This window comes from Mustela lutreola, chromosome 10 (assembly GCF_030435805.1).
Source record: "Mustela lutreola isolate mMusLut2 chromosome 10, mMusLut2.pri, whole genome shotgun sequence".
Classification (NCBI taxonomy): domain Eukaryota; kingdom Metazoa; phylum Chordata; class Mammalia; order Carnivora; family Mustelidae; genus Mustela; species Mustela lutreola.
Window position 1 is genome coordinate 19709961 of NC_081299.1, and position 24432 is coordinate 19734392.

The 24432-nt window shown below is 51.5% G+C and overlaps 2 protein-coding genes across 8 annotated transcripts; one reads left to right on the forward strand and one right to left on the reverse strand.

Annotated features, from left to right (window-relative positions):
* NUDC (nuclear distribution C, dynein complex regulator) lies at positions 1 to 14304 on the forward strand. The gene is made up of 9 exons (XM_059136001.1): positions 1 to 214; positions 2279 to 2356; positions 10930 to 11133; positions 11223 to 11288; positions 12106 to 12225; positions 12302 to 12496; positions 13356 to 13439; positions 13522 to 13640; positions 14030 to 14304. The coding sequence occupies exons 1-9, from the start codon at positions 134 to 136 to the stop codon at positions 14079 to 14081; spliced, it is 999 nt and encodes a 332-aa protein (XP_058991984.1). The 5' UTR covers positions 1 to 133; the 3' UTR covers positions 14082 to 14304.
* A 1268-nt stretch (positions 14305 to 15572) lies between these two features.
* On the reverse strand, positions 15573 to 23882 carry KDF1 (keratinocyte differentiation factor 1). 7 transcript variants are annotated; one of them, XM_059135996.1, is made up of 5 exons: positions 23745 to 23857; positions 22409 to 22564; positions 17231 to 18298; positions 16716 to 16790; positions 15573 to 16163 (listed from the first exon to the last, which is right to left on the reverse strand). In XM_059135996.1, the coding sequence occupies exons 3-5, from the start codon at positions 18264 to 18266 to the stop codon at positions 16081 to 16083; spliced, it is 1194 nt and encodes a 397-aa protein (XP_058991979.1). In that variant the 5' UTR covers positions 18267 to 18298; positions 22409 to 22564; positions 23745 to 23857; the 3' UTR covers positions 15573 to 16080. The 7 variants fall into 7 exon arrangements, with proteins under 7 accessions (XP_058991979.1, XP_058991977.1, XP_058991978.1 ...); XM_059135994.1 differs by having other exon boundaries at positions 23684 to 23789; XM_059135995.1 differs by having other exon boundaries at positions 22396 to 22564; positions 23684 to 23789.
* Positions 23883 to 24432: the final 550 nt, after the last annotated feature.

The following is a 24432-nucleotide window of genomic DNA, read 5'->3' on the forward strand; positions in this document are numbered from 1 at the left end:
GTGCGTGTTTCCGGCTCCGCTGCGGAAGGCGGACAACTGGAGCGGTTGGGCCGGACACGACACGAAGGAACCGGGAGAGCGCGGGACGCGAGTGAGGTGCTAGGATCTCGGAGCGCGGCTAGTGGCAGGCGCGATGGGCGGAGAGCAGGAGGAGGAGCGGTTCGACGGCATGTTGCTGGCCATGGCGCAGCAGCACGAGGGCGGCGTGCAGGAGGTAACGGCCCGCGCGGCGTCGGCCTGGCCTGGTGTCGCCGCGCTCGCCCACCCGCGCGGCCCTAGACACCCTCACTCCACTTCCCTGCCTTCGGGGGCCGAGATCCACTCTAGGGCTTCGCGGGTTCTTGTGATCCTCCTCCATTCCCACTATGTCCCAGCTTCCGGTCTGGCCTCCCCACCGCACTTCTGTCCCGGGCCCCCGGCGCCGCACTGGAGTCTTAGCAACTGACTAAGACTCGGCTAAGGAGTCTTAGCAACTCCTGCGTCTCCGAACGCGGCCCTGGAAATCCCGCAGCGCTCCCCGTAGCTGGTCCCCCAGTCTTACACATGCTTCCGGCCTCATTTCCTCTCTGATGGCCGCCCTCGAAGAGCAGTTCTTAGGATGAACCATCCTAGACTTCGGGATTTGCATCTATCAAGACTGAGACCGAGCTGACGAATGTGCGTGTGGGGGGGTGATGTTAGCACGTGGTCCTTTCAGGCCTTGAATGGGGAATAGGAAGCCTGGGTTCACACTTTGTTTCCACCACCTACCCACAAGGGACCTTTGCACATCTGCAAGGCTCAGTTCCTTTGTCTTTGAGACAGAGCTATGAATCTCGTATTTTCTGAGTAGTGAAGAGAGTAGTGTCTTGAAGTGAAGGACAGTAATGAATTGTCAGTAATGTTCCAGACACTCCCCGGACTGGGTCCTAGGTATATAGATGCGAGCAGAAGTCTGTCCTTGCCCTGATGGAGCTTGAAAAGAGCTTTTCAAAAGCATAATCGTGCATACTGACCACACAGTAACACACAGACCAACTGGTATAGATTCTATGGAGTTGGTGTTTTGGACCAAAAACATGGAAAGTTAGAAGTAGGAAAGCCTGTCAAGAACTCTCATTCTGAAAAGAAACCAAAGGAACTTGCTCAAAATCACCCACCGTGTTCCTGACTTAGGACCACATTCCTTAGGCCCACTTGCTTTCCACAGTTTATTGCTGATTCTTTATCTCACTGGGAACATGTTTTCTTTGAGCTTTCCATTCCCATTCTTTTACCCAGGTCTGGGTGGAAACCGAGGACTCCCAAACCCTTTGAATTGGGCAGAGTTACTAATCTGCATGTGTGTAAAGATTCCCTCCCCCGTCCTCCTAAATTGTTGACCCTAAATTGGATTTGGGAGTGCGTTTTTGAGTGAATCAAAAAAATATCTAAAAGTAGAAATTCAACCATGAAGATTAAGTTCTAGCATCAGCCTTAGAACCACTCGTTTGAGTAAATAAAAGGGCTTGTATATGCTAATTCTAGGTCACCACTAGATCTTTTCATTCAGCAGAAGTTTTAGTGAGCATATGCACTGAGCCAGATCTGGTGCCAAGCTTTGGGGATGAAGAAGCCACCGTTCATCATACCTAGGTGTGAGGAGTACATTCTGGCAGGAGGTCTCTTGCTCTGGGTGGGACACTGCTCACGGCCCTCACCTCCAGTGTCTCACTGGATCCTCACTAGGTTCCTAGAAATGGGTCCTGCTGCTATTTCTGTTCTAGAGTTAAGAAACTTCCCCAGGATGACAGCTAATATGTATCGGTCTGATACTCAAACCCATGTGCTTACCCACTTGAATACTCTGGTTAACTGGCCAGAGTTCGTTGGTTTTACCCTTTGAAGTGGCTTCATTTGCTCCCCTCTTTGGCTCTGCCCTAGTAACTCAGGCAGTGCCAGTCTGGATGGACTTTTTAGTACCTGGAAGGAAAGCCGGGCGTAGGTGTTTCAAGCCCTGGATGCAGAGGAGTATTCTATATCCTTAGGCTGTTTCTAGCACCTCAAAGAATGTGAAATGCATGTACACATACGCAGGAGAAATGAAAAATCTGTCTCTTGGGCGATCTGAATAAGGTTGGGCTTCCTAGTGGAAGTCACTAAGGTCGGGCCTGTTGGGGAGGCTGTCTCCTCTGATGAGAGGCTCAGGGTGAAACAGTCCAGTCCCGAGCTCCCTCCTGGACTAGAATCTGGTTTCTGTGCACTTGAGGGGTTCCTGATAATGGCATCTCCACAGCTTCGGTTTCCTTCTGTCTTTCAGCTTGTCAACACTTTCTTCAGCTTCCTTCGACGCAAAACAGACTTTTTTGTTGGAGGAGAAGAAGGAATGGCAGAGAAGGTGAGTGTTGGAGCCTGTGGTCCCTTTGGAACCTCTGTTTCTTCAGAAGAAAAGCTCACCTGATCTTACCTTGGCATGGTAATAACCTTCAGTGGAGTAAAATGCCAAGGGTGAAGAGTTGGAGAAGGGAAGCAAACTGTCATGTACTGAAGCCCTTCTCCTTGCCAGGCGCTTTACCTACCCCTATTTCCCATGATCCTTCGGTGGCTTCAGTAGGGCAGGTGTTACTATTCCCATTTTGCAAATGAAGAAATTGGCTCAAAGTGTTTGGCACTTTGTCCAAAGTCTGTCTGTCTGTTTTGTTTGTTTGTTTTAAAGGTTTATTTATTTGAGAGCAAGAGTAAGTGTGCACATATGCACATGTATGAGCTGGGGGGAGGGGCCAAGGGTGAGGGAGAGTCTTAAGCAGACTCGCTGGCTGAACCCGCCTCTAGGCTCGATCTCAGAGCCCTAAGATCACGACTTGAGCCGAAACCAAGAGTGGATGCTTTACCAACTGCGCCACCCATGCTGTGGGACTTTGTCCAAAATCTTGAGCTAAGCTGTAGAAGAGCCAGGGTTGGAACCAGACTCTGTTGTAAAACTGCCTTCTGCACTTGACACCACACTTCTTGGTTCCTTTTGCATCAAGGAGGTTTTATCTGATTAGCTGAGATGAGAGTGGGCATGTTAGAAATTGAGCTTAGAAAATAAATGCAGGGGGTGCCTGGGTGGCTCAGTGGGTTAAAGACTCTGCCTTCAGCTCAGGTCGTGATCCCAGGGTCCTGGGATCGAGCCCCACATCAGGCTCCCTGCTCAGCGGGGAGCCTGCTTCCCATTCTCTCTCTGCCTGCCTCTCTGCCTACTCATGATCTCTGTCAAATGAATTTAAAAAAAAAAAAAAAGAGGAAAAAAAAAAGAAAATAAATGCAGGAAAACTTAAAGCCATCCAGTTCCAATCTTCCCAGGCACTGTGACCCGAAGTTCATGGATTTGGGTATTGCGCTTTGTGCTACAGGCTTTTAGACCTTGAACTTCCTTTTGATTCCTTAGGTTATAGCTATATTTTTGAAGATTGGTAAGTCATGAAGATGTTACCTCACTGAAGGACTTTTAGGACCTTGTTACTTGTTTTCACTCACAGAGACATGGTGACAAGGAGGAGACATTTTGCAAACTGCTTTCTGTGGCTTCAGGGATCTGACAAGCTGGAATGTTCTATACTGTGTCTTGATGATCTGAGGCTACTCTGTTATGGACACAGTAGCCTGGGAGTGGAGAGTCCTGGGATCTTGGCCCAGCTATGTGGGTTGGTTGATTTCCCATTGGTTCTGTGGTTCTTTCAGTCTGTATGTCTGCAAAATGGAAGAAGGACCTACCTGTAGGCTCCTTCTGGCTCCAATGTTCTTTCTGTGTTAGCTCAGCACCTCCTGTTTTTCAGTGGCCAAGACTGCCTTCTAATAGTCATTCATTCAATGAATATTTATCAGACACTTAATGCTTTGTTTGTGGTAGGCATTATACCAGCTCCTTTGGGATTACAGAGGTGAATACAGATGCGGTTTTTGTTTTCATGGATCTCATGGTGCAGCACCTTGCCCCTGCCCCCAAAACATGTAAGTCATGGGAGTTAGGGAAAAGCCCTGGGAGCGTTAAGTGCGGACTAACCTAGGATGGGGGTTCAAGGGAGACTTTCTGAGGCAGTGGTGCTTGAAGTTTGAAGGATGAGTAAGAGGTAGCTGCATGAAGGGAGAGAGGTGAGTGATACAAAGAAGAGGTATTGGGGCGCCTGAGTGGCTCCTTTGGTTAAGTGTCCACGACTCTTGGATTTGGCTTGGATCGTGATCTCGGGGTCATGAGATGGAGCCCACATTGAGCTCTGTGCTCAGCTAGGAGTCTGCTCGACAGACTCTCTCTCCCTATCCTTCTGCCCCCCTGCAAATAAATGAAATCTTTTTAAAAAGTGGCATCTTGGGGCGCCTCGGTGGCACAGTGGGTTAGGCCTCTGCCTTTGGCTTGGGTCATGACCTCAGGGTTCTGGGATCGGGCCCCACATCGGGCTCTGTGCTCGGCGGGGAGCCTGCTTCCCCCTTTCTCTCTGCCTGCCTCTTGCTGGCTTGTGATCTCTCTCTCTCTCTCTCTCTGTCAAATAAATAAAGATAATCTTTAAAAAGTAGTCTGGGGATGGTGGTAGCTGCCGTACATTGGATGTGTGCTGGATGTGAGCATTAAGTGGGGACTAACCTAGGATGGGGGCTCCTTGGTTCTTTGTTCCTTAGAACCAAAGCTGTTCCCCCAGAAAATTGGTCAGACTCAGGGGCAGGCAAAAACCTGTCCAGCCTTCCCCCCTGGTCTCCATTTGTAACACAATAACTTTTAAATTGCGTGCTTACTGTGTGCAGGCCACCAGCTACATCATTTTCAAGTGCAGTGGTTAGGAGCATGGGCTCTGGAGTCAGCCAGATGTGAGTTAGAATCCCAGTCCCTGGTCCATCACCCACCTCCCTGCCCAGCAACTTTGTGACATTGGTGAATCATATTTTCTTATCTGTAAAGTGGTCTTTTTTTTTTTTTAAATATATTTATTTGACAGACTGAGATCACAGAGAGGCAGGCAGAGAGAGAGAGAGAGGAGGAAGCAGGCCCCCCGCTGAGCAGAGAGCCCGACACGGGGCTCTATCCCAGAACCCCGGGATCATGACCTGAGCCGAAAGCAGAGCCCTCAACCCACTGAGCCACCCAGGCGCCCCTGTAAAGTGGTCTTAATCCTTATCTCATAGGGCTGTTGTGAGGGTAAAAAGAGGTCATGTGGATAAAGTGGCTGGTGTTTGAGTGTACAAGTTTATGGTGTGTTTGGTGGTTTTTTTTTTGAAAGATTTTATTTATTTATTTGACAGAGAGAGTGAGCACAGGCAGATAGAGTGGCAGGCAGAGGCAGAGGGAGAAGCAGGCTCCCTGTGGAGCAAGGAACCCGATTCGGGACTTGATCCCAGGAGGATGGGATCATGACCTGAGCCGAAGGCAGCTGCCCAACCAACTGAGCCACCCAGGCGTCCCCATGGTGTGTTTTTTTAAGATTTATTTATTTGAGAGAAAGAGAGTGCACGAAGGAAGGGACAGAGGGCGGAGAGGAAGAGGTAGAGAAGCAGACTCCCTACTCAGTGGGGAACCTGATGCGGGGCTTGATCTTGTGACCCCAAGATCATGACCTGAGCTGTAATCAAGAATTCGACTCCCAACCAGCTGAGCTGCCCAGGCGCACCAAGTTCATGGTCTTTTTTTTTTTTTTTCAAAGATTGTATTTATTTGACAGCGAGAGGGAAAGAGAAAGCACAAGGGGGGGCAGTGGCAGGGAGAGGGAGAAAGCAGGCTCCCTGTTCCCCAGTGTGAAGCTCAATCCTGGGATCATGACCTGAGCCGAAGAGAGATGCTTAACTGACTGAGCCACCCAGGCACCCCCGTGCTCCTTTTTTTGAACCTCTTGGGGCCAGATGTATTTTGGGATTTGGAATTCTTTGGATTTTATGAAGTGATACAAGACATATACTATACACAGAGTAATTTGTTACAGTGCAGTAATGTATGTAGCATATGCTACGTGAGTTAGAGGCATCCTGTAATGAAGCATTAGTATTTCTGTAGAGAAATATGTATCAATATTCATACCAAGTGGGAGATAGGAGGACTATAAATACCTTCAGGCCACAGACTGGTAAGTCCAAAAACACTTTTCATGGTTTTTATAGCTTTGGGGGCTAGGAATTCAGGATAAGGGATTGTGGATTTGAGGAAAGCCATAATGATGAAATCAGTATGTTATTGACATAGGAAGAGAAAAGTGGGACAGTGAATTAGAATAGAGAACCTAGAAAAAGTCTAGCATATGAGAATTCAGTACACGTCTGATGTAGTAATTCAGTTCTGTAGGCAAAGAATGATTGAATATGTCGTTGCTGCTACAACTGGCTATTTATCTGTAAGGAACTACAAGTATACCATCTGTTTTACTCATATGTAAAAATAAATTGCAGACCAAGAAGAGTCCGGTAAGGAAAGTTAGGAAACCATATGATCTTGTGTGGGAGAGGCCTTGCAAAATTAGAAACCTGGAAGCTATAAAAGAAAAGGTAGCTTGTTGCCTCTTCAAACGTTGAAAACTGTGTGTGTCTGGCAAAAGAGACATATAAAGTTAATTGGAAAACAGTAGATTTAGAAAAAATGTTCACTACAGAGGACAGAAAATTTAATGACTAATTTAATATGCAGGAGCTTATAAATTGACAAGAAAAGGATAAGCAGAAAGTTAGGCAATTCCAAGAGGAGAAGACCCAAAGAGCATATTTCCTAGTAATCTAGGAAATCTAGAAGAAATAGTGAGATTCCCTTTTTTCCGGCCAAGCTGATGAAAGCATAAAAAGACCCACTAAAAGCATTGCTTACAGGGATGTGGAAAATAGGGTAATCTTCAGATATTTCTGGTAAAAGTGAATTATTGTGGCTCTTTAAATTTTTTTTTTTTTTAAAGATTTTATTTATTCATTTGACACAGAGAGATCACAAGTAGGCAGAGAGGCAGGCAGAGAGAGAGGAGGAAGCAGCCTCCCTGCGGAGCAGAGAACCCGATGCGGGACTTGATCCCAGGACCCTGAGATCATGACCCGAGCCGAAGGCAGTGGCTTAACCCACCGAGCCACCCAGGCGCCCCTTTACAATTTTTTTATTTTTATTTTTATTTTGGATTTTATTTATTTGACAGAGATCACAAGGAGGCAGAGAGGCAGGTTAGGGGGAGGGCAGGGAAGCAGGCTCCCTGCTGAGCAAGGAGCCTGATGCAGGACTCGATCCCAGGACCCTGAGATCATAAGCTGAGCTGAAGGCAAAGTCTTAATCCACTGAGTTACCCAGGTGCTCCCCAATTTTTTATTATAAAAGATGCTCAACATCACTAATCAGGGAAATAACAAATCAGCCATGCTGAAATATCACTTCACACCCATTAGGATGGCTTCTATTAAAAAAAAAACAACAACCAGAAAAATCCCACGTATTGGCAAGGGTGCAGAGAAATTGGCACATTTGTGCATTATTGATGGGAATACAAAATGGTACAACTGCTATGGGAAACAGCATGGTGCTTCCTCAAAAATTAAAAATAAAACTACTGTATGGTCCAGTGATCTGGCTTCTAGGTACATACCCAAAAGAACTGAGAGCAGGTTCTTGAGAGATTTGTACACCCATGTTCACAGCAGCACTGTGCACAAGAGCTGAGAGGTGGAAGCAGTTCAAGCTTCTGCTGATGGATGAGTAAAGAGTGTCATGTATATGTGTAATTGATCTAGTGGAATATTGGTCAGCCTATTAAAGGAAGACACACACTTAAGAGTACTTATTGAATGAGGTCATTCATATGAAGTTCTAGAACAGGAGTGTGTTGTCTCTCGTGTGTGTTATACACACACACACACACACACACACACACCCTGCCCCCCCCCTTGCCACGTTCAGGTTTAATATCTCCCTGTCTCTCCTGGCCAGGCTGGGGGGAACCACTCTTTACTCCCCGATCACCTAGCCTAGGTCAGGGAAAGCCTGTGTTTGGGTATATGGGGCCTGTCTTCTAGAGCTAGTACAACGGTCCTCATCCCTTCCCCACTCTGCTGGGCTGTGGTTCCCGAAGATGTGTCCAGTGACCGATGCTTGGCTCTGCGACAGCCTGCCAGTTGGCATCGCAGAGTAGGCTGCATGCCCTCAGGGGTCTCTGCCTGGGCCTGGGCCTGGGTAAAGCTGGTAGGAGGAGATTGGGAGGAGGGGTCAGAGTCTGCTGTGATTGGCCTTGACTGTGCCTGGTGGTTCAGCTCTGCCCTCACCTAACCTCCAGGAGTTAGGAAGGAACAGGACAAATGGGATGTAACATGATTCACTGGAGCTGGGAGAGGGGAGGGCCCTGCGCCCGCCTCCCTATGACCACTGGTTGGCAAATGGCTTGAGTTCAAGGTCTTCCCGATTAGGGATTTGGGACCAAGGCCCTGTGGTGGAACAGCCTCCGCTGGCGTAATTGTCTCATGACTGATTCTATTGACAGCAGAATGGCCTTCGGGTGACTCATTTCTGTTTCACATGTGCTCCATTTTGTCAACCCATTTGATTTAGGGGATGCTTTTGGTGCCCGTTAGCCTTGCAGAGGATGGAACTACCCCAGTATGGCATGAAGTTGGGAGTTCCGAGGTAACAAGAGGAATTGGCACCAAATGAATGAGAAGCCATGGGACATTTGCCAGAACCTAGGTCTAGGAGCCCATGGGTGACTTTGGTGACCCTGAGCCCCATGCAGGCCTCTCAGCTCTTGGAGACCCTTCCCTCCCTCCCACTCTGGCTCAGAGATGTTTGGAAGATGGTAAATTGACCACTGATCCTGTGGTGAGTGCCCTGCAAGGCCTGTTCCAGGTGTGTGGGTAGACACGGTTGGGTCTCCTGAGTTGGGTGTGTCCTGGGCCTGCTGAAGGTAAGGAGGTGCGGCTCTGGAGACACTGGAGCTGGTCCTAGAGGGTGAGCAGGAGATGGCCGGATGACCTGGGAGTAGGGACAAGGACGTTCTAGGCAAAGAACAGCTTATGCAAGATTGCTTTTTGAAAATAATGAAATAGAAGCACAGAGTGATGACCTCAGGGTCACAGAGGTAGGAGTGGTCTGGGACCTGCTGTCTAGGTATGACTCTTCTGGTCTGCTTGAGACGTGGGCAGGAGGGCTTGTTAAAAATACAGACTGTCAGGGTGCCTGGGTGGCTCTCAGTTAAGTAGCCCGGCCAACGCTTGATTTCTGCTCAGGTCTGGAACTCTGGCTCCTGGGATGGGAACTCTGGCTCCTCCGTCAGTTTCCGTGCTCAGTGGGGAGTCTGCTTCAGGATTCTCTCTCCCTCTGCCTATCTCCCCCCGGCCTCCTACCTGTGCTCGCGTGCTTGTGTGCACGCTCTCGCTCAAATAAATAAATCTTCAAACAAACAAACAAAATAGGATGCTGAGCCCTACCCCAGATTCAGTAGGTCTGGAGTGGAACCACATTTGGAGACCGGTCGGTATTAACAGGTGAGCCATCTCCCATTTTTTTTTATAGCATGGAATGTACTTGTTCCACCCCTAACCCGCTGACACTGGGTTAGCCTGAGTCAGGCAAGGGATGTTGGGAAGCTAACACTTTGAATGTGGCTGTGATTTGGCCGGGACCGGGCCAGCCTCTGTAAGCGTCTGTCGTGTTCGATCCTCATGACAGGTGAGAAGATCGGGGCTTAAAAGCTGTCCGAGTCCTTTGCTGGTCCAAGGTTGCACAGCCAGATAGTGACAGTGGCAGCCGGATGTGAGTTGGAAGCGTTCTGGGGAGGCACAGTGGAAGAGGAGGGATTCGATACTGATAGCTTGCAGGCTGAGGGCAGGTTCTAGCCTCTTTGCTCAAGAAAGCTCTCCCTGGGGGCACCTGGGTGGCTCAGTGGGTTAAAACCTCTGCCTTCAGCTCAGGTCATGATCCCAGAGTCCTGGGATCGAGCCCCACATCGGGCTCTCTGCTCGGCAGGGGGCCTGCTTCTCTTCCTCTCTCTCTGCCTGCCTCTCTGCCTACTTGTGATCTCTCTGTCAAATAAATAAATAAAATATTTAAAAAAAAAAAAAGAAGAAAAGAAAGCTCTCCCTGGTTCCCTGCTGATATGGCAGGTCGGGGCAGTGCTGGGGAGGCGGTGCTGGGTCTGCTGTCCTGGAGATGGTGTGCGGGGAAGAGAGCAGTGAGCGGGACTGCGCGGGGCTGCGAGCTCAGGAGTTCAGCTTCTAACAGCCCAGCTCTGTCAGGAGGGACTCCAAGCAGATGAGAAGTCTGAAGCGCTTCCAGGCTAGGTCCTTTGCCAAAAATACAGTAGCCTGGTTGAGAACGCAGCCTGTCCGCCTTCCCTGTCTGTGTTTTTAGTCACTAGACTGATTTTCTTGTTGTGTGTTTTTTTTTTAAATTAATTAATTAATTAATTTTAAAAGATTATTTATTTAACAGAAAGAGAGGTCACAAGTAGGCAGAGAGGCGGGGTGTGGGGAGCAGGCTTCCCACTGAGCAGAGAGCCCAGTGTGGGGCTGGATCCCAGGACCCTGAGATCATGACCTGAGCTGAAGGCAGAGGCCTAACCCACTGAGCCACTCAGGCGCCCCTGTTTTGTTTTTTTAAAGATTTAATTTATTTGACAGAGAGAGAGTGAGTGCACAAGCAGGGAGAGCGGCAGGCACAAGGAGAGGGAGAAGGAGGCTTCCTGCTGAGCTCATCCCAGGACCCCCAGGATCATGACCTAAGCCGAAGGCAGACACTTAGCCAACTGAGCCATCCAGGCGCCCCTAGACTGTTTTTTTAAATAGCCACTATTTATCCCGCCAGGGACTTGCAGGTATTCTCATAACAGCTCTGAGACCAGTGTGTACAGTGTGATCCCCATTTTATAAATGAGGAACCGAGGTCGAGTACAGTGCCGTGCCCAGGCATCCAGTGCATAGAGGTGGGACTGAATTCCAGGCGTTGGGCCACCAGCCAGAGCTCCAGTGCCTCATCGCCTTCTCTCCCTTCCCCAGCTCATCACACAGACCTTCAACCACCATAATCAGCTGGCACAGAAGGCCCGGCGGGAGAAGAGAGCTCGGCAAGAGACTGACCGGCGGGAGAAGGCCGAGCGGGCAGCCAGGCTGGCCAAGGAGGCCAAGTCTGAGAGCTCTGGGCCCCAGATCAAGGAGCTGACTGATGAGGAGGCAGAGAGGCTGCAGCTGGAGATTGACCAGGTATGCGCGGGCCTCCCCATCCCTGACGCCCTCTCCGTGGGCACTGGCAGCAAGGATTCTCTTGCCAACTGCTGTGCCTTTCGCCACAGAAAAAGGATGCAGAGAATCACGAGGCCCAACTCAAGAACGGCAGTCTCGGCTCCCCGGGGAAGCAGGTGAGAGGCATAGGGGGTGCCTGAGGCTCGTCAGCTTGGGAACTTCCTGGCACTTTCTGGCCTTTCTCTGTCTCTGGAATGCCTGACTCCCCCTATACCCTCTCCCTTAGCTTTGGGGGTCCTCCCCAAAGTTTCAGATCCCGCTCATAGACATTGGACCACAGGACCAGGTTTAAAAGAAACAATCTGCTGGCCTTAAAGCCTTGGTAGGAAAGCCCAAGAGCCAGAGGGCAGTGCCTGGACAGGTATCATTTGGGTTGGGCTGGGGTCTGTGTGCCCAGCCTGGCCCTGTTGCGGGGGGGGGGGGGGGCTACTCTGATACATCTGGGGGATATACCCCTCAGGGCTCCTCCCTCTGACACAAGTCCAGCTTCCCAAACAATCCTTGGGACATTGATTTGGCTCTCCAGAGTTTCTGGTCTGACACTTGGTGTCTCAGCCCTACAGACAGAAGAGAATTGATCGTCGGGCAGCCTGGTTTTGTTTTAGAACCGCCATGCTCATGGCTACCCTGTGACCTTCTGTTCTGGGCTGGGCTTTCTTTCCAAGTCCCTTGGCTTGAATCTCGAGCTAGGTTCTATGGGTCCATCTCTGACTGTCCCTGTTCCCCAGCTGTGTCCTTTGTCACATGGCCTGCTGCTCCTCTCAGGCAGAGATCAGAACCATTTTGTAACCAGTGGCTCTCAGTGGGCCATGGAGTGGGCAGGGACTGGGTCTGTTTTATCTTGCGGCTGTATGCCTAGTGCCAGCCCTGGGCCTGGCTCAGTGGGGTGCAGTCTGTGTCAGGTAAGTAACTGAGCACCCCAACTGTGAGCAGGAGGCTGAGGAGGACGAGGAGGAGGAGGACGAGAAAGACAAAGGGAAACTGAAGCCTAACCTTGGCAACGGGGCCGACTTGCCCAATTACCGCTGGACGCAGACCTTGTCCGAGCTGGACGTGAGTGACTGGGGTGAGGATTGGGAGGTTAGGGAGCCAGCCTGGGGCTCCTTCTGACTTCTCCTGCCTCGTGCAGCTGGCCTTGCCCTTCCGTGTGAACTTCCGGCTGAAGGGAAAGGATGTGGTAGTGGACATCCATCGGCGGCACCTGCGGGTGGGCCTCAAGGGACAGCCGGCAGTCATTGACGGGGAGCTGTACAACGAGGTGAAGGTGGAGGAGAGCTCGTGGCTCATCGAGGACGGCAAGGTGGTGACAGTGCATCTGGAGAAGGTGCGAACGGCCTGGTCTCCTCTGCGTCTTGATGGAAAAAGGAGGGCGGGTGTCTGCTCATTTCACCTGGGGACCATATGGGGGAGTCTGGCGGACATGTTTAGTCTGCCCAAGATTTTTAATATAGGTCTGTCCCATTTTAGAGTCAGGAAAAGGGCAGCTCAAGAGATCTGCCAGCCCCCTCTCTCTAGGTAGGGGTGGAATCAAGATGGAAATTCTTTGGGACCAAACCATCTTCCTTTGGTTTGTACATGCATTCAGTTCAGCGAATACATGAATACCTACTACATGCCAGAGTGTTCTAAATGCTGGGGAGAGAGCAGGGGACAAAATGTAGCGAGTTGTCCTCGGAAGGACTCCGGTCATGGTCATTCCCCTCAGAGATGGGGCAGTACACGTAATGTAAATAAATGTCTCTCTAAAGTGTCATGGGTCCCAGGAAGGCTTCCCTAAGGCCTGGCCTAGCCTACCTGCCTCTCTGTCACCTCTCTGTTCCCTTGTACTTGTTTATCCTCCCAGCTGGAATCCCTGCCCTGCTTTTTCATTAGGTGTACTGTGTGTCCCTCTGGCCCAGCCCAGGTGCTGCTCTAACTTCTCGCTCTCTGCCCTGGATGAGTAGCTCCCCGTGCTTGATTTTTGCCCCAATGACGCTGATCTGTGACCGTCTCGTCCATTTCCCCCAGCCACTGGGGAGGGGAGAGGCCTTGCCCATCTTCACCCTAGGTCACTACACAGGTCTTTGTGGGTCCCTGGTGCAGGATGTGGATGGGAGCGAGTTGGGTCCTGGAAAGGTTGAGGGGTGGATCCTAGGGCACAGAGGGAGCGACCTCCAGTCCCCCGGTGGTTCCCCTCCTCACAGATCAACAAGATGGAGTGGTGGAGCCGCTTAGTGTCCAGTGACCCTGAGATCAATACCAAGAAGATCAACCCTGAGAACTCCAAGGTGAGCTGTGGCTGGTTGTGGGGGGCGGGAGGGCATAGGTGGTCCCAGAGCTTCACCTGTCCCTGTTTCTGCCTGCCTTTAGTTGTCAGACTTGGACAGTGAGACCCGCAGCATGGTGGAAAAGATGATGTACGACCAGAGGCAGAAGTCCATGGGGCTGCCCACCTCGGATGAGCAGAAAAAGCAGGAGATTCTGAAGAAGTGAGCAAGGCAGAGATGGGGGTGGGCTTGGGAGAGGTCCGTGTTGAGCCTGGACCTGGGTGACAGTCAGTGGGTCGTTGAGTAGGAGACAGGAGTTGCCTTTTCGCTTCTGGGTTGAGCCAGCCAAGTTTATGGATTTATAGCCGCAGCTTGCCTACCCTAATCACTTTCTGAGGTCATCTCGAGGGCAAAGGTACCTCTGGGAAGGAAGGGGTAACACAGTCATTGCCACCTACAGAAGATCCTGAGGCCCTACCACTGTCGGGCCTGGCTCCAAGTTGCTCAGGGTTCTAAAGAAATTAGACCTGATGTTGAGGGGCTGGGAGAAAGGGGCTAACTTCACAGGACTGGATGGCCTGTTTTACCTTCTTCCTCCTTTCCCTTCCCAGGTTCATGGATCAGCATCCGGAGATGGATTTTTCCAAGGCCAAATTCAACTAGGCCCTGTGTTTGCCTCCCTGAACTCTTGGGGCTGAGCCCCCAGCCATCTACCCTCTTTTCCTACCCTCCTCTGGGACTTGGGGGCCTCGGGGTTGGGGCAGGCATGGGACTGGCTCAGGCACACTGGTCCTAGGGCATCATGGGAGAAGGGCTGGGGCCTTGTTGGGGGGTGTCTTACCTTCCCCGGTTGGCCTGCTGTTACACATTAAAACTATTTACTCCGCCTGTGTCTCTTCTTCCCTCTGGCCTTTCCCCAGGGAACAGGCCTCTCTTCTTGCTGCTGTTGGGGGCTTGGCTTCTAGCCCAGATTCTGCCATGTGACCTAGAGCAAGGCCTTAGACCTCTCTGGGGCTGTTTTTCATTACTTTAAAGGGAGAATTAAAACAAGGCTTTTTAGTCTGTGTGTGACAGAGCAAAAGTTAGTTTTTCTGGTTACACAGACCAGAATATATTGTCATATTCTTAAAGGGGTACATCACTCAGCAAAATTTAAGACCAACTGGACTTGATTCCATTTTCATCTCTAAGACCATTTCTCACTGTGGACATTCTGAGTCTTGGGGAGGCCTTGACATGCATGATAGAGCTGAAAGCAAGGGGCCAGTTTTGTCACTAGCACTGGGGCCTTTTCACAGACCCCAAGGGGACCATCCTGTGTGTCTGATAGGGAGCTGGATAAGTAGTTTGTCTAATTGTCACTTCCCAAAAGGGCCTGTGGGGGACAATAAAAAGGTAAGGTATGGGAGCTATAGGTGAGTAGGTAGGGATCGTGGGCACCTAATTCGTTCAGCCAAGAATGGGCTTGTGGGCCTGCTCTGTGCTCACTGCTGAGGACAGACACTCCTGCATGCGAGGAATAGCTAAGTAGGATTTTTCTGAACCCAGTTGGGCTTGTGTCCAAACGGGGACCATCTTCTGCCTCAAGCAGGTCAGCTTGCCAGCTTTGGGGCAGAACTGCTAAGAGGCCAGCTTTCAGGTCCAGGGCCAGTTACTAGCTGTGTGACAAGTTCCTTGACCCCTCTGAGCCCCAGCCTCCTAGTCCTGACCCCACTCCAGGGTTACTGGGAAGGTCAAGAAGGTCCCAGTAGATTGCAGTGCTCTATCAGAACCAGGGAGAGGTGGAAGCAGCCTCATTTGAGGCTGGGAGGGGGCTGACCCATCCTCAAGGATTTGGGGCAACTGCAGGGATGGCGAGAAGCAGGCCAGGCTGTAGGCGGTGAACTGGGTGAACCGAGGGGTCCGGGTAGGCCTACCTAGAAGAACCTCTGAACAATGACAGAAACCACTTGTCAGACCTTTCTCAGGTACGTAAACTATAGAAACTGGCTCACTGGAATTCAGTGAACCTGAGAAGTGGACATTCTTGGTCTCATTTTAGCCTTCTGACTTTGACCCCACAACACTAAGGCAGGCTGGGCACTCTATCCTGTCTCTTGCTCTGTGTATCGGTCAAGCAGATTGGACAGAAAGAGCATTATCACAGCCGAGATGTCCAGGCAGTCATCTACTATCTTTGTACTTGAAACTACTGTCATGTTAGCATATAGAACATAAGCCAAGAACCAATAGAACATAACGTGGAGTGGGCACTGCCCACAGAATTTGAGACAAGAGGCCCTGCCTGCCCCCCCAACCCAATCCATTTAAGATAAGCTGCTTTGAACTGTCACCCTCTCACGTGCTACCCTCATCCTGGGGAGAGGGGAGTTTGCTTGACTGGTTATGGTAGAGCTGGGATTCAGTCCCAGAAGGTAACTCCTCTAAGTCTTTGCCTTTCATGATCCAGGCTGCCTGAAGACCGTGGGCAGGAAGGAACAGGCCCAGGCAGGGGTCAGGCCAGCGAGGGATCCAGGGTGATGTGGGCACCCGTCGCTCAGTGAAATGCACATGGTCCAGGAACCAGTCAGCTGAAATGGGAGGGGCCAGGGGACCCAGCCTCCTCCAAAGGGGGGGCCTGCTTCCCCTCTTCTGGCTGTGGGCTCTACTTCTCCCAGAAGGGTTAGCAGTACACCTGGAGCAGCGGTGCTCCTGACGAGTCTGTGTCTGTGCCCTGGAAGGATGAATCGTGGCTGGCTGGGTATCCTGAGGGGAAGGGAAGAGGAAACAGAGGCTTAGAGAGGGAAGGAGCTCATCCAGGTCCCACAGACAGGGAGAAGCCTGTCAAGGAGCGGAGTAGGACTCAAGCATGGGTCAGTCTGATCTCAGTCCAATCCTGACTGGATCCCACTCAGGTTCTTGACCTCTCTGAGCCCCAGCCTTGCTGTCTGTCAAAGGGGAATGACCCCACTCCTGGGGTCTCTGAAAACCACAGCGGCAGCAGTAGATGGCACACAGGGTGCCTTTTCAGCTCCAGTGCATGGCCTCTGCCCTACACTGTCCTCCCCAGTGACTGGCGGGGGGGCTCAGATGCAACTTCTGGGCACCTGCCCCCTGAATATCTCCCAGGTGAACCCTTGAAGCCAGCTTGTAGGATCAGGATGGGGTCTAGGCTGCTCAGGCTTCTGGTTCCTTTCTGATCCCATCCCCACGCATCCCCAGAGGAAGCTGGGAGAGGGCCATGGCAGGGGTGGGGGGGGCGTGGAGGGGAGGCCCGAGGGCAGTTTCCTCTCTGTACTCATCAGGTCAGGACCAAACCTGGGGCTCCATAAGGCCTCAGCCTCCTGGCGATGACATCTGCAGTGGTCTCCTGGGAGATCTGCACTGTGAGTTCTAGGGAGGGAACAGGAGGGGGCAGTGGTCATTATCACATCCTTTCAACCCTAACCCCAACTTCAGCTCCCAGCCTGATGAGGGAGGGATCATCTACACCTGGGCCGGGCTTGAGAAACAATGTTTAAAACAAAGACACAACTAGCATATGTGTATGCATGTGCATGTGCGTGTGTGTAGTGGTGTCTGGGTGGGGGATTTGGTTAGGCCAGGGCCCAGGTCTAAATTCATATGGGATCCTGGATCTGTTAACCAGGCTAGGCCTGCAAACTCCGGCAGCTTGTACCAGGGGACAGAGGAGTCTCTTAGGGGACATGAGAGGACAAAGGAGAGCAGGGACTGGCCGAGGGTGGACCCACAGTGGCCAACCACCCAGTGTAGCCCTCCCTTGGCCAGAGTCTCCTCCACTCTGTCCCTCAGCCACAGGGAACCCCACCTACCATCCTGGCTGAGCCCTGAGCCCACCATGGTCTCGTGGCCACTGTCAGGGGCAGCAGCAGGGGCTGCACCCCGCACGGAGCGGCCCTCTGTGGTCTGCGGGCGGGCTCGGCTCTTGCGGGTACTGATGCGAATGATGCCGCGAACCAGGCGGCCCTCGGCATCCTGCTCATCCAGGTGGTAGTCCTGGGTGATGCTGCTGATAAGGTCCGAGATCTTACTGGTCTTCTCCAGGAACACAGTGTCTGATGTGCACTTGGCCAGCTCGTCAATCTGGTGTACACTGAATAACTCGGTCAGCTTCTTGAAGATGAGCACATCGATCTCTCGGCTGGACATGGAGCCGCTTCCTATCTCAGGCAGGTCCAGGTCCGACTCATGGAAAGAGTAGTATTCTTCGGAGCCACGAGGGCTGCTGGCGAGGGTGCTAGGCAGGCTGTGCCGCATGGGTGGGGGTTCAGCCAGTGGCTCCTTGCAGCAGGAGTCCGCATCAGGGGCTGGGGAGGTGGTACTGCGGTAGGGATACACAGGGATGCCTTTGAGCTTGACATCAGGGTAGCTGAAACTGCTACCCATGGTTGACTTGAGCCGCTGGCCGTCCCGCCGGCTGGGAGGTGCACGATCGGGGCTGGGGGGTACTCCATTGTGTTCTTTGGCCCAGCTGGCTTCAGCAGTCCCCTCAGGGGAGTCGCCAGCAGACAAACAGAGGCTGCAGCCCCGCATGCAGGCCCCGCATCGCTGGAGGCAACTCCGGCAGCGGCGGAAGCAGAAGGCAGCCCGGCACCAGTCCCACACCCACGGTCTCCAGGGCAGGCAGCAGGCCGGGGGCTCAGCAGCAGACTCAGGAGAGCTGGAGATGAAGGTAAGGCTCTCGGGCCCATGGTGGCCAGGGTCCTTGGGGTCTGGCCTGCGGGTGCGGCGGGTTGGTGGGGGTTGGGATGGCTCATCAAAAGTCTCCACGCATAGTTCTGTTGGCCGCTCCCAGGGTCCCAAGCGTGGGGGCCCAGATGATGGGCGGGGATGTCCAGGGCGGGGCATGGCTCATTGCATGATTTGTTGCAGCCAGGCACCTAGGGAGGAGAGGCCAGGAAGGAGTCACATTCAAGGGTGCAGTTAGGCCCAGGAACCCTCACCTAGCGTCCCTCCCTCTCCAAAGAAGAAATTCTGTCTCTGGTCTAACCTACATTTCAAAATTTCCCGGGACAGGGCACCTGGGTGGCTCAGTCAGTTAAGCGTCTGACTCTTGATTTCTGCTCAGGTCATGATCTCAGGGTCCTGGGATCAAGCCCCATGTCAGGCTCCATGCTCAGTGCACAGTCGGCTTGGGATTCTCTCTCCCTCTCCCTCTGCCATCCTCTCAAATAAATAAATCAATCTTTTAAAAAGATGTCCTGTGTATTATATAAGACTGATGAATCACTGACCTTTACCTCTGAAATGAAAAATACATTACATGTTAATTAATTGAATTTAAATAAAAATTTTAAAAAATTTTAAAAGTGTCCTGAGATTTCACACCCAGGGATGTAGTGGGGTGGCTACCATTGAAAAAGCAGAAAATGAAAGGCACTGGAGACGTGGGGATGGAGGAGCCCTTGGAGAATGGTGTGGCTGTAGCAGACAGCACAGCAGTGCCTCCAAAAATCAGACACAGGACTGCCACGTGGGCCCGCCATCCCTGCCTGCAGTCCCCCAAAAGGACGGAAAGCAGGAACCAAAACAGACATTTGCATGCCAGTGTCCACACAGCAGCATTATTTGCAATAGGCAAAAGGTAGGAACCACCCATATGTTCACTGACAGATGTATGAATAAACAAAATGCCACATATACTTACAATGGAGTATTATTCAGCCCTAAAAAGGAGTGAGACTGATATGTGCCACAACACCGATGAGCTCTGAGACATTATGCTAAAGGAAAGAAACCTGACACAAAGGACACATATTGTATGGTCCCACTTATACGAAATATCTAGAACAAATTCTTAGGACAAGAAAGTAAAACAGTGGTTGCCAGGGGCTGAAGGCAGGGGCAAATGGGAAGTTACTGTGTAATGGGTAGATTTCCACTTTAGGAAGACGAAAATGTTCTGGAGATGGATGATAGCGGTGGTCAAACAATACCCAACAATGTGAATGTGTTTAATGCTGCAGAACTGAATGGTTAACGTGGTAAAAAAAACATTTTAAGTGGCAAATTTTATATAATGTACATTTTACCACATGAAAAGAAAAATCTCCAGAGATCTCCCTTTCCGGGGAATGGTCTCCCTCAGTTTATCCCCTCTGTTGGTAATCCCACCCAACAGAGTCTCTGAGGCTCTCAACACATGCTTCCCCTGTGAACCTGACCATCACTACCTTCCCTTCCCCTCTGCCTTCAAATTAGTCATGGGAATGTGACAGATCCCCTGTCAATGTTTCAGTCGGGGTGAGATTTGCTCTGCTAGCAATATTTAACACCAAGCATTCTTTTGCTTCCTTTGATTAGACAAGAAAGCCAAGCCACAAAATACACTTTCTTTTCCTTCTTGACTTGGTTGCTAGCAAGCTCAGAGTGAAGACTTCATTCATTCCATAATCACGGAGCCCGGCCCCACATTAGGCACTGTAAAACCACGGATGATCTGCCTTTGGCTCAGGTCATGGTCCCATAGTCCTGGGGTCAAGCGCCACATCTGCTCCCTGCTTAGTGAGCCTGCTTCTCCCTCTCCCTCTGCCTGCTGCTCCCCCTGCTGTGCTCTCTCTATCTCTCTCAAATAAATAAAATCTTAAAAAAAAAAAAAAAACCATACACAGATGAATAAACTACAGACCCTGTTCTTGTGATTCACTCATAGTTTTGTAGGAAAAACAGATGCTTAAAATCTCCTAAGATGGGACATGTAGGTTATATTAGGCATTTTGGGAATGAATAACTATGCCTAAGGGAGTCAGGGAACCTTATGTAGTCATGTGTGGAAGGTTCTTGATCCCATGTAGGGATTTGCCATACAACAACTTGGATTTTTTGCAACACTGATTCTTTATCTGTTTATCCCTGATTTAATGGCACTGGGGTCCCAGAACTGGTGATGTGTGAGGAGCCTAGGAGTAGACATCAGGAGATCTGTGTTCTAGTCCCAATTGTGGCTCGAACAGACAATGTGCTTTGGACAAATAAATGTCACTTCTTTAAATCATCTCTCACCCAGGTACTATCAAGGCTCCCGTTCTGGCCACCTACATTCCCTTCTACTTGCTACAGCCAGGGAGAACTTTAAAAATCTGGTGAAACCTGGCATATTCCACTGTAATCAAACGACGAAAGTTAACAATCCTTAGTAAAGGGATGAACTGACATCCTGTGCCTCCTGGTACTCGGCACTAAGAAGGAAACCACATCACTTAAGAAGTACTTCTACCCCAAATGCATAACCTGAACGTAATCATGAAGAGATGTCAGACAAGTCCAACTTAAGGGAATGACAACCAAATGCAATGTATGATCCTGGATTGGATCCTGGATCAAGAGGAGAAATTGGATACTGGATAATGTGGATAAGTGGTAAAATCTGGAAGTAGACTGTATATTACAGTAATATGCCAATGTTAAATTTCCTGAATTTGATTACTACGGTTTTATAAGACAACGTTCTTAGTCTCAGGAAGTATACACATGTCAACAAGCTAATCTCAAAAGTTTCCCAAGAAAATCAGAAGATGCATGTGTCTCAAGAAAGTAAGGGAGGGAGGAAGGAATGCTAGCCAGGGCAGCTGGTAAGAGGATACAGGAGTTCTTTATTCCTGCCATTATAGAATTCACTCCCCTGACCCCATTCTTCACTCCTTCTCCAAGACCCCTCCAACTCCCCAAGCAGATGGGAGCCCTTCTCCCCACAGCTTTCTGCTGGGCTCTGTCAGCTGGGTTGGCCTTGAACCCACTGTTTGAAGATAAGCCTATATGACCCCAAGGGGCAGGGACTGTGACTGTGTCTGACTGCTTTCTGGCTCGGTGTTGGAACAGGGTTGGGTACAGTAAGTGCTTCAGGGGACTGACACATTCTGTGTCACCTCGGAGTAGAATCAGGACCATTGGGTAGGAAGAAAAAGGACTTAGGCTCTAGGCTGACCAGACTAGGAGTAGCAGCAGGCTCAGGGAAGAAGGATGAGATCCCCTCTCCAAAAGTGTGTACACAGAGACTCTAACAGGTGACTTGGAAGTCCCTCATGATCCAGACAGGCCAGTGGTTTAAAACCTTTGCCTTGGGGGATGAGTATGGAATCATTCATTCACTTAATTAACAAATACTTAGCGAGGCCTACTGAATGCCAGGCATTGTTCTAGATTTGGTGGATACAGTGGTAAAAGAGACAAAATTACCTAATCTGCAGACCTAAATCTGCATTCTAGTGAATGAGTTAATTATTGATGGCTTACATTGTTCTATGTGCTGTGAATGTATTAAACCAATTCTTGGGGCACCTGGATCGCTCAGTGGGTTAAGCCTCTGCCTTCGGCACAGGTCATGATCTCAGGGTGCTGTGATCGAGCCCCATATCAGGCTCTCTGCTCAGCAGGGAGCTTGCTTCCCTCCTCTCTCTGCCTACTTGTGATTTCTCTGTCAAATAAATAAATAAAATCTTAAAAAAAAAAAACCCACCAATTCTTACAACCTTATTTGTAGGTATTATTGTTGTTGTTGTTACTATACACCGAGGCCCAGATAAGTTAAATAAATTGTTCAAGCCACACAACTATTTGTACCCAAGCAGCCTGGCCCAGATTCTTACCCACTACCTCATCCCATCTATTACTTGGGAGGAAGGGGGCAAGCTGGCCAGCTGCCAGCTCCATGGACAAGTCTGAACCCATGGAGACCACAGAGGAAGCCCTGAGTCTTCTAGGCTCAGGCCTTGGATGAGGAGGTTGGGTGTCTCTACATTGTTTGAACCACACTGAGCTCTGGGGACCTGGGGTTTCTAAAAACATCAAGGGGTTACTGATGATGGTCTGGGTCACTCCTTCTCTACCTCCAAGGCTTAAGGATTTGCTACTATTCATTAAATTCACCCACCAAATATTTATTGAACACTACCATGTGTCCAGCACTGTGCTAAATGCTGGGGAAATGGCAGGGAATGGGCCAGAAACAGGCTCCCACCCAAGAGGACTTTCACTTTACCTAACAGTCACACCTGCTCAGGAAGTAGTGTATCTCCACTTTACAGATCAGGAAGCAGAAGCTCAGAAGTGACTTGCCCAGAGACACCGAGCTGGAAAGGGATGGAACAGGATTTGTGCTGTGGTCTGCCAGACTCTGGAGCCCATGTACTTTGTTTTGTGCCACATACCTGGAATGGGGTGAGACAGAGGGAAGTGGGGAGCAAGACCTAGGGTAAGGACAATAGCTCCTCTCAGTTTCCCCCTCTAGGTCCAGAAACCTCCTGAAGTCAATCTCAGCCCATTTTTTTCAGGTTCTATCTTCCCCTAACTGCTGCTGTCCCCACCCCCCCAGCCCTAGGAACACTGGTCACTTGGTTGAGTGAAGGCAGGGCCCCCGCTCCTACTGTGGCCTGGAGCAAGACTCTGGGCCTCAGTCTTCTCCTCTTTAACAAGGGAAAAGAGGAGTATCTTCCTGGGCCACTGCTGAGGTTTAAACGAGTTATTCTGTGCAGGCTACTTGGTGTGGTGCATGGGGTGGGAGGGGCTTGGAAGCTGGGCGCCCCAAGTCGCTGCAGGGATCTTCCTCAGAGTCAAAAGGTCCTAACCCACCCTCAGCAAACTTCTCTTGATGGTCTTCCCCCTTCCCTAGTCCCTGAGAACACACACACGGGTCTGTCTCTGTACTATTCCCCTCCTCCCAAGGTCCCCAGGACAGGCCCCACCCCTGTACCTAGCCCAGTCTAGCACAGCCCACCGAGAGGGGCACCCCAGCCCTGCTCGGAGAAACAGCCTTCTACTGCTACTCTCGCACCCGGCGTCCCCGCACCCTCTATTTCCTGCCCCGAAGGCTCAGCCTGTGACTCCGGCATTCGGGGACACCTACTCGCTGCCCCTCGGATCAGCACAGCCCCTACACCAGCAGGGCCCTCGGGGCGAGCACCATCCTCTCCAGCTGTAGCGGCCCTCCGCCCGCGGGCAGACGCAGCCCCTCTCCCCACCTGACATCTTTCCTCCGGGGGTGCACGGTCTCCCGCCCCCTCCCGACCCTGCCTCCCCGGGCCAGCACGGCTCCCGCCCCCAGCCAGCGGAGCCCTGAGGGCGACCGCGGCCCTCCCACCCCACTCTGCCCGCCCAGCCCCGGCGTCCGCTTGGGCCGCTCCCAGGCCGGGCCCGCACACCCCGGAAGTGGGAGGGTGGCGCCCGAGGAACTGGTCCCGGGACCCTCCCCCGCCCAGGCGCAGCCTCAGGGGTCTCTCCACACCAGTGCCGCCGTGCTTCGCGCCCCCACGGGCCCGCGCGGGGCTTACCTGTCCCGCCAGGTGAGCCGCCTTCGGCTCGGTCCCTCCCCCCGCCCCCTTCGCCGCTCACCTGGAGCGCAGGTGAGCGTCTCGCGGGAGCGCGGCACGGGCCGCCGCTGGGGACACACTTCCTGCCTCCGCGAAGCTCTGCCGCCGCCGCCGCCGCCGCGCACCTGGGCTGAGGCCCCGCCCTGGGCGCCGAGGGTGGCGGCGGGGTAGGGGTGGGGGGCCCGAGGCCTGGCTCGCGCGCTGTGTCTACGCCCTCCAAGCGGTGCTCAGCCTGGTCTGGCTAAGTGAGGCGGGCAGGGTAGACCGACGCTGGCAGGGTAGACCGACGCTGGCGGTTCAGTCTCCTCTTCCGTTGAATGGGCAGGTAGTCCGAGCAGTCTCCGAGCACCTGGGGAGCTCTTGCCAGCTCTTAAAGGCGCAGCTCCAAGGGTGTGTATCTCCTGGGATGCCTTCCCTGGCCCCTAGGCCTGTCTGGTTTCCTGTTATATAGAACAGTTCTCCCTAATTCATTATCATAATATTCAGCACACAGTTTTCTTGTCTTGTGACTCCTCCTTTTCTGACTTTAGGACACAGTCTGGTCTTGTTCCCAATGCTCCCGCTGCCCAGTGCAGGACGGGCGCATACTAGGTGCTCAGCAGATTTTCTCGATTGAATGAACCGCTGGGCTCCCCGAGTTTTTCCTTTGCCCTGAGACAAAATAGAGGGTGTGCCCTGAGACAAAATAGGGGGTGTCCTCTGCTTAGCTG

Coding starts and splice junctions, on each gene's coding strand:
- NUDC (XM_059136001.1), top strand. CDS start 134: ATGGGCGGAGAGCAGGAGGAGGAGCGGTTCGACGGCATGTTGCTGGCC. Junction 215..2,278: donor ACGAGGGCGGCGTGCAGGAG/GTAACGGCCCGC, acceptor TCTGTCTTTCAG/CTTGTCAACACTTTCTTCAG. Junction 13,440..13,521: donor TCAACCCTGAGAACTCCAAG/GTGAGCTGTGGC, acceptor GCCTGCCTTTAG/TTGTCAGACTTGGACAGTGA.
- KDF1 (XM_059135999.1), bottom strand. CDS start 18,266: ATGCCCCGCCCTGGACATCCCCGCCCATCATCTGGGCCCCCACGCTTG. Junction 16,791..17,230: donor CTCAGGGCTCAGCCAGGATG/GTAGGTGGGGTT, acceptor TTCCCTCCCTAG/AACTCACAGTGCAGATCTCC. Junction 16,164..16,715: donor GAGGCCTTATGGAGCCCCAG/GTTTGGTCCTGA, acceptor CCTTCCCCTCAG/GATACCCAGCCAGCCACGAT.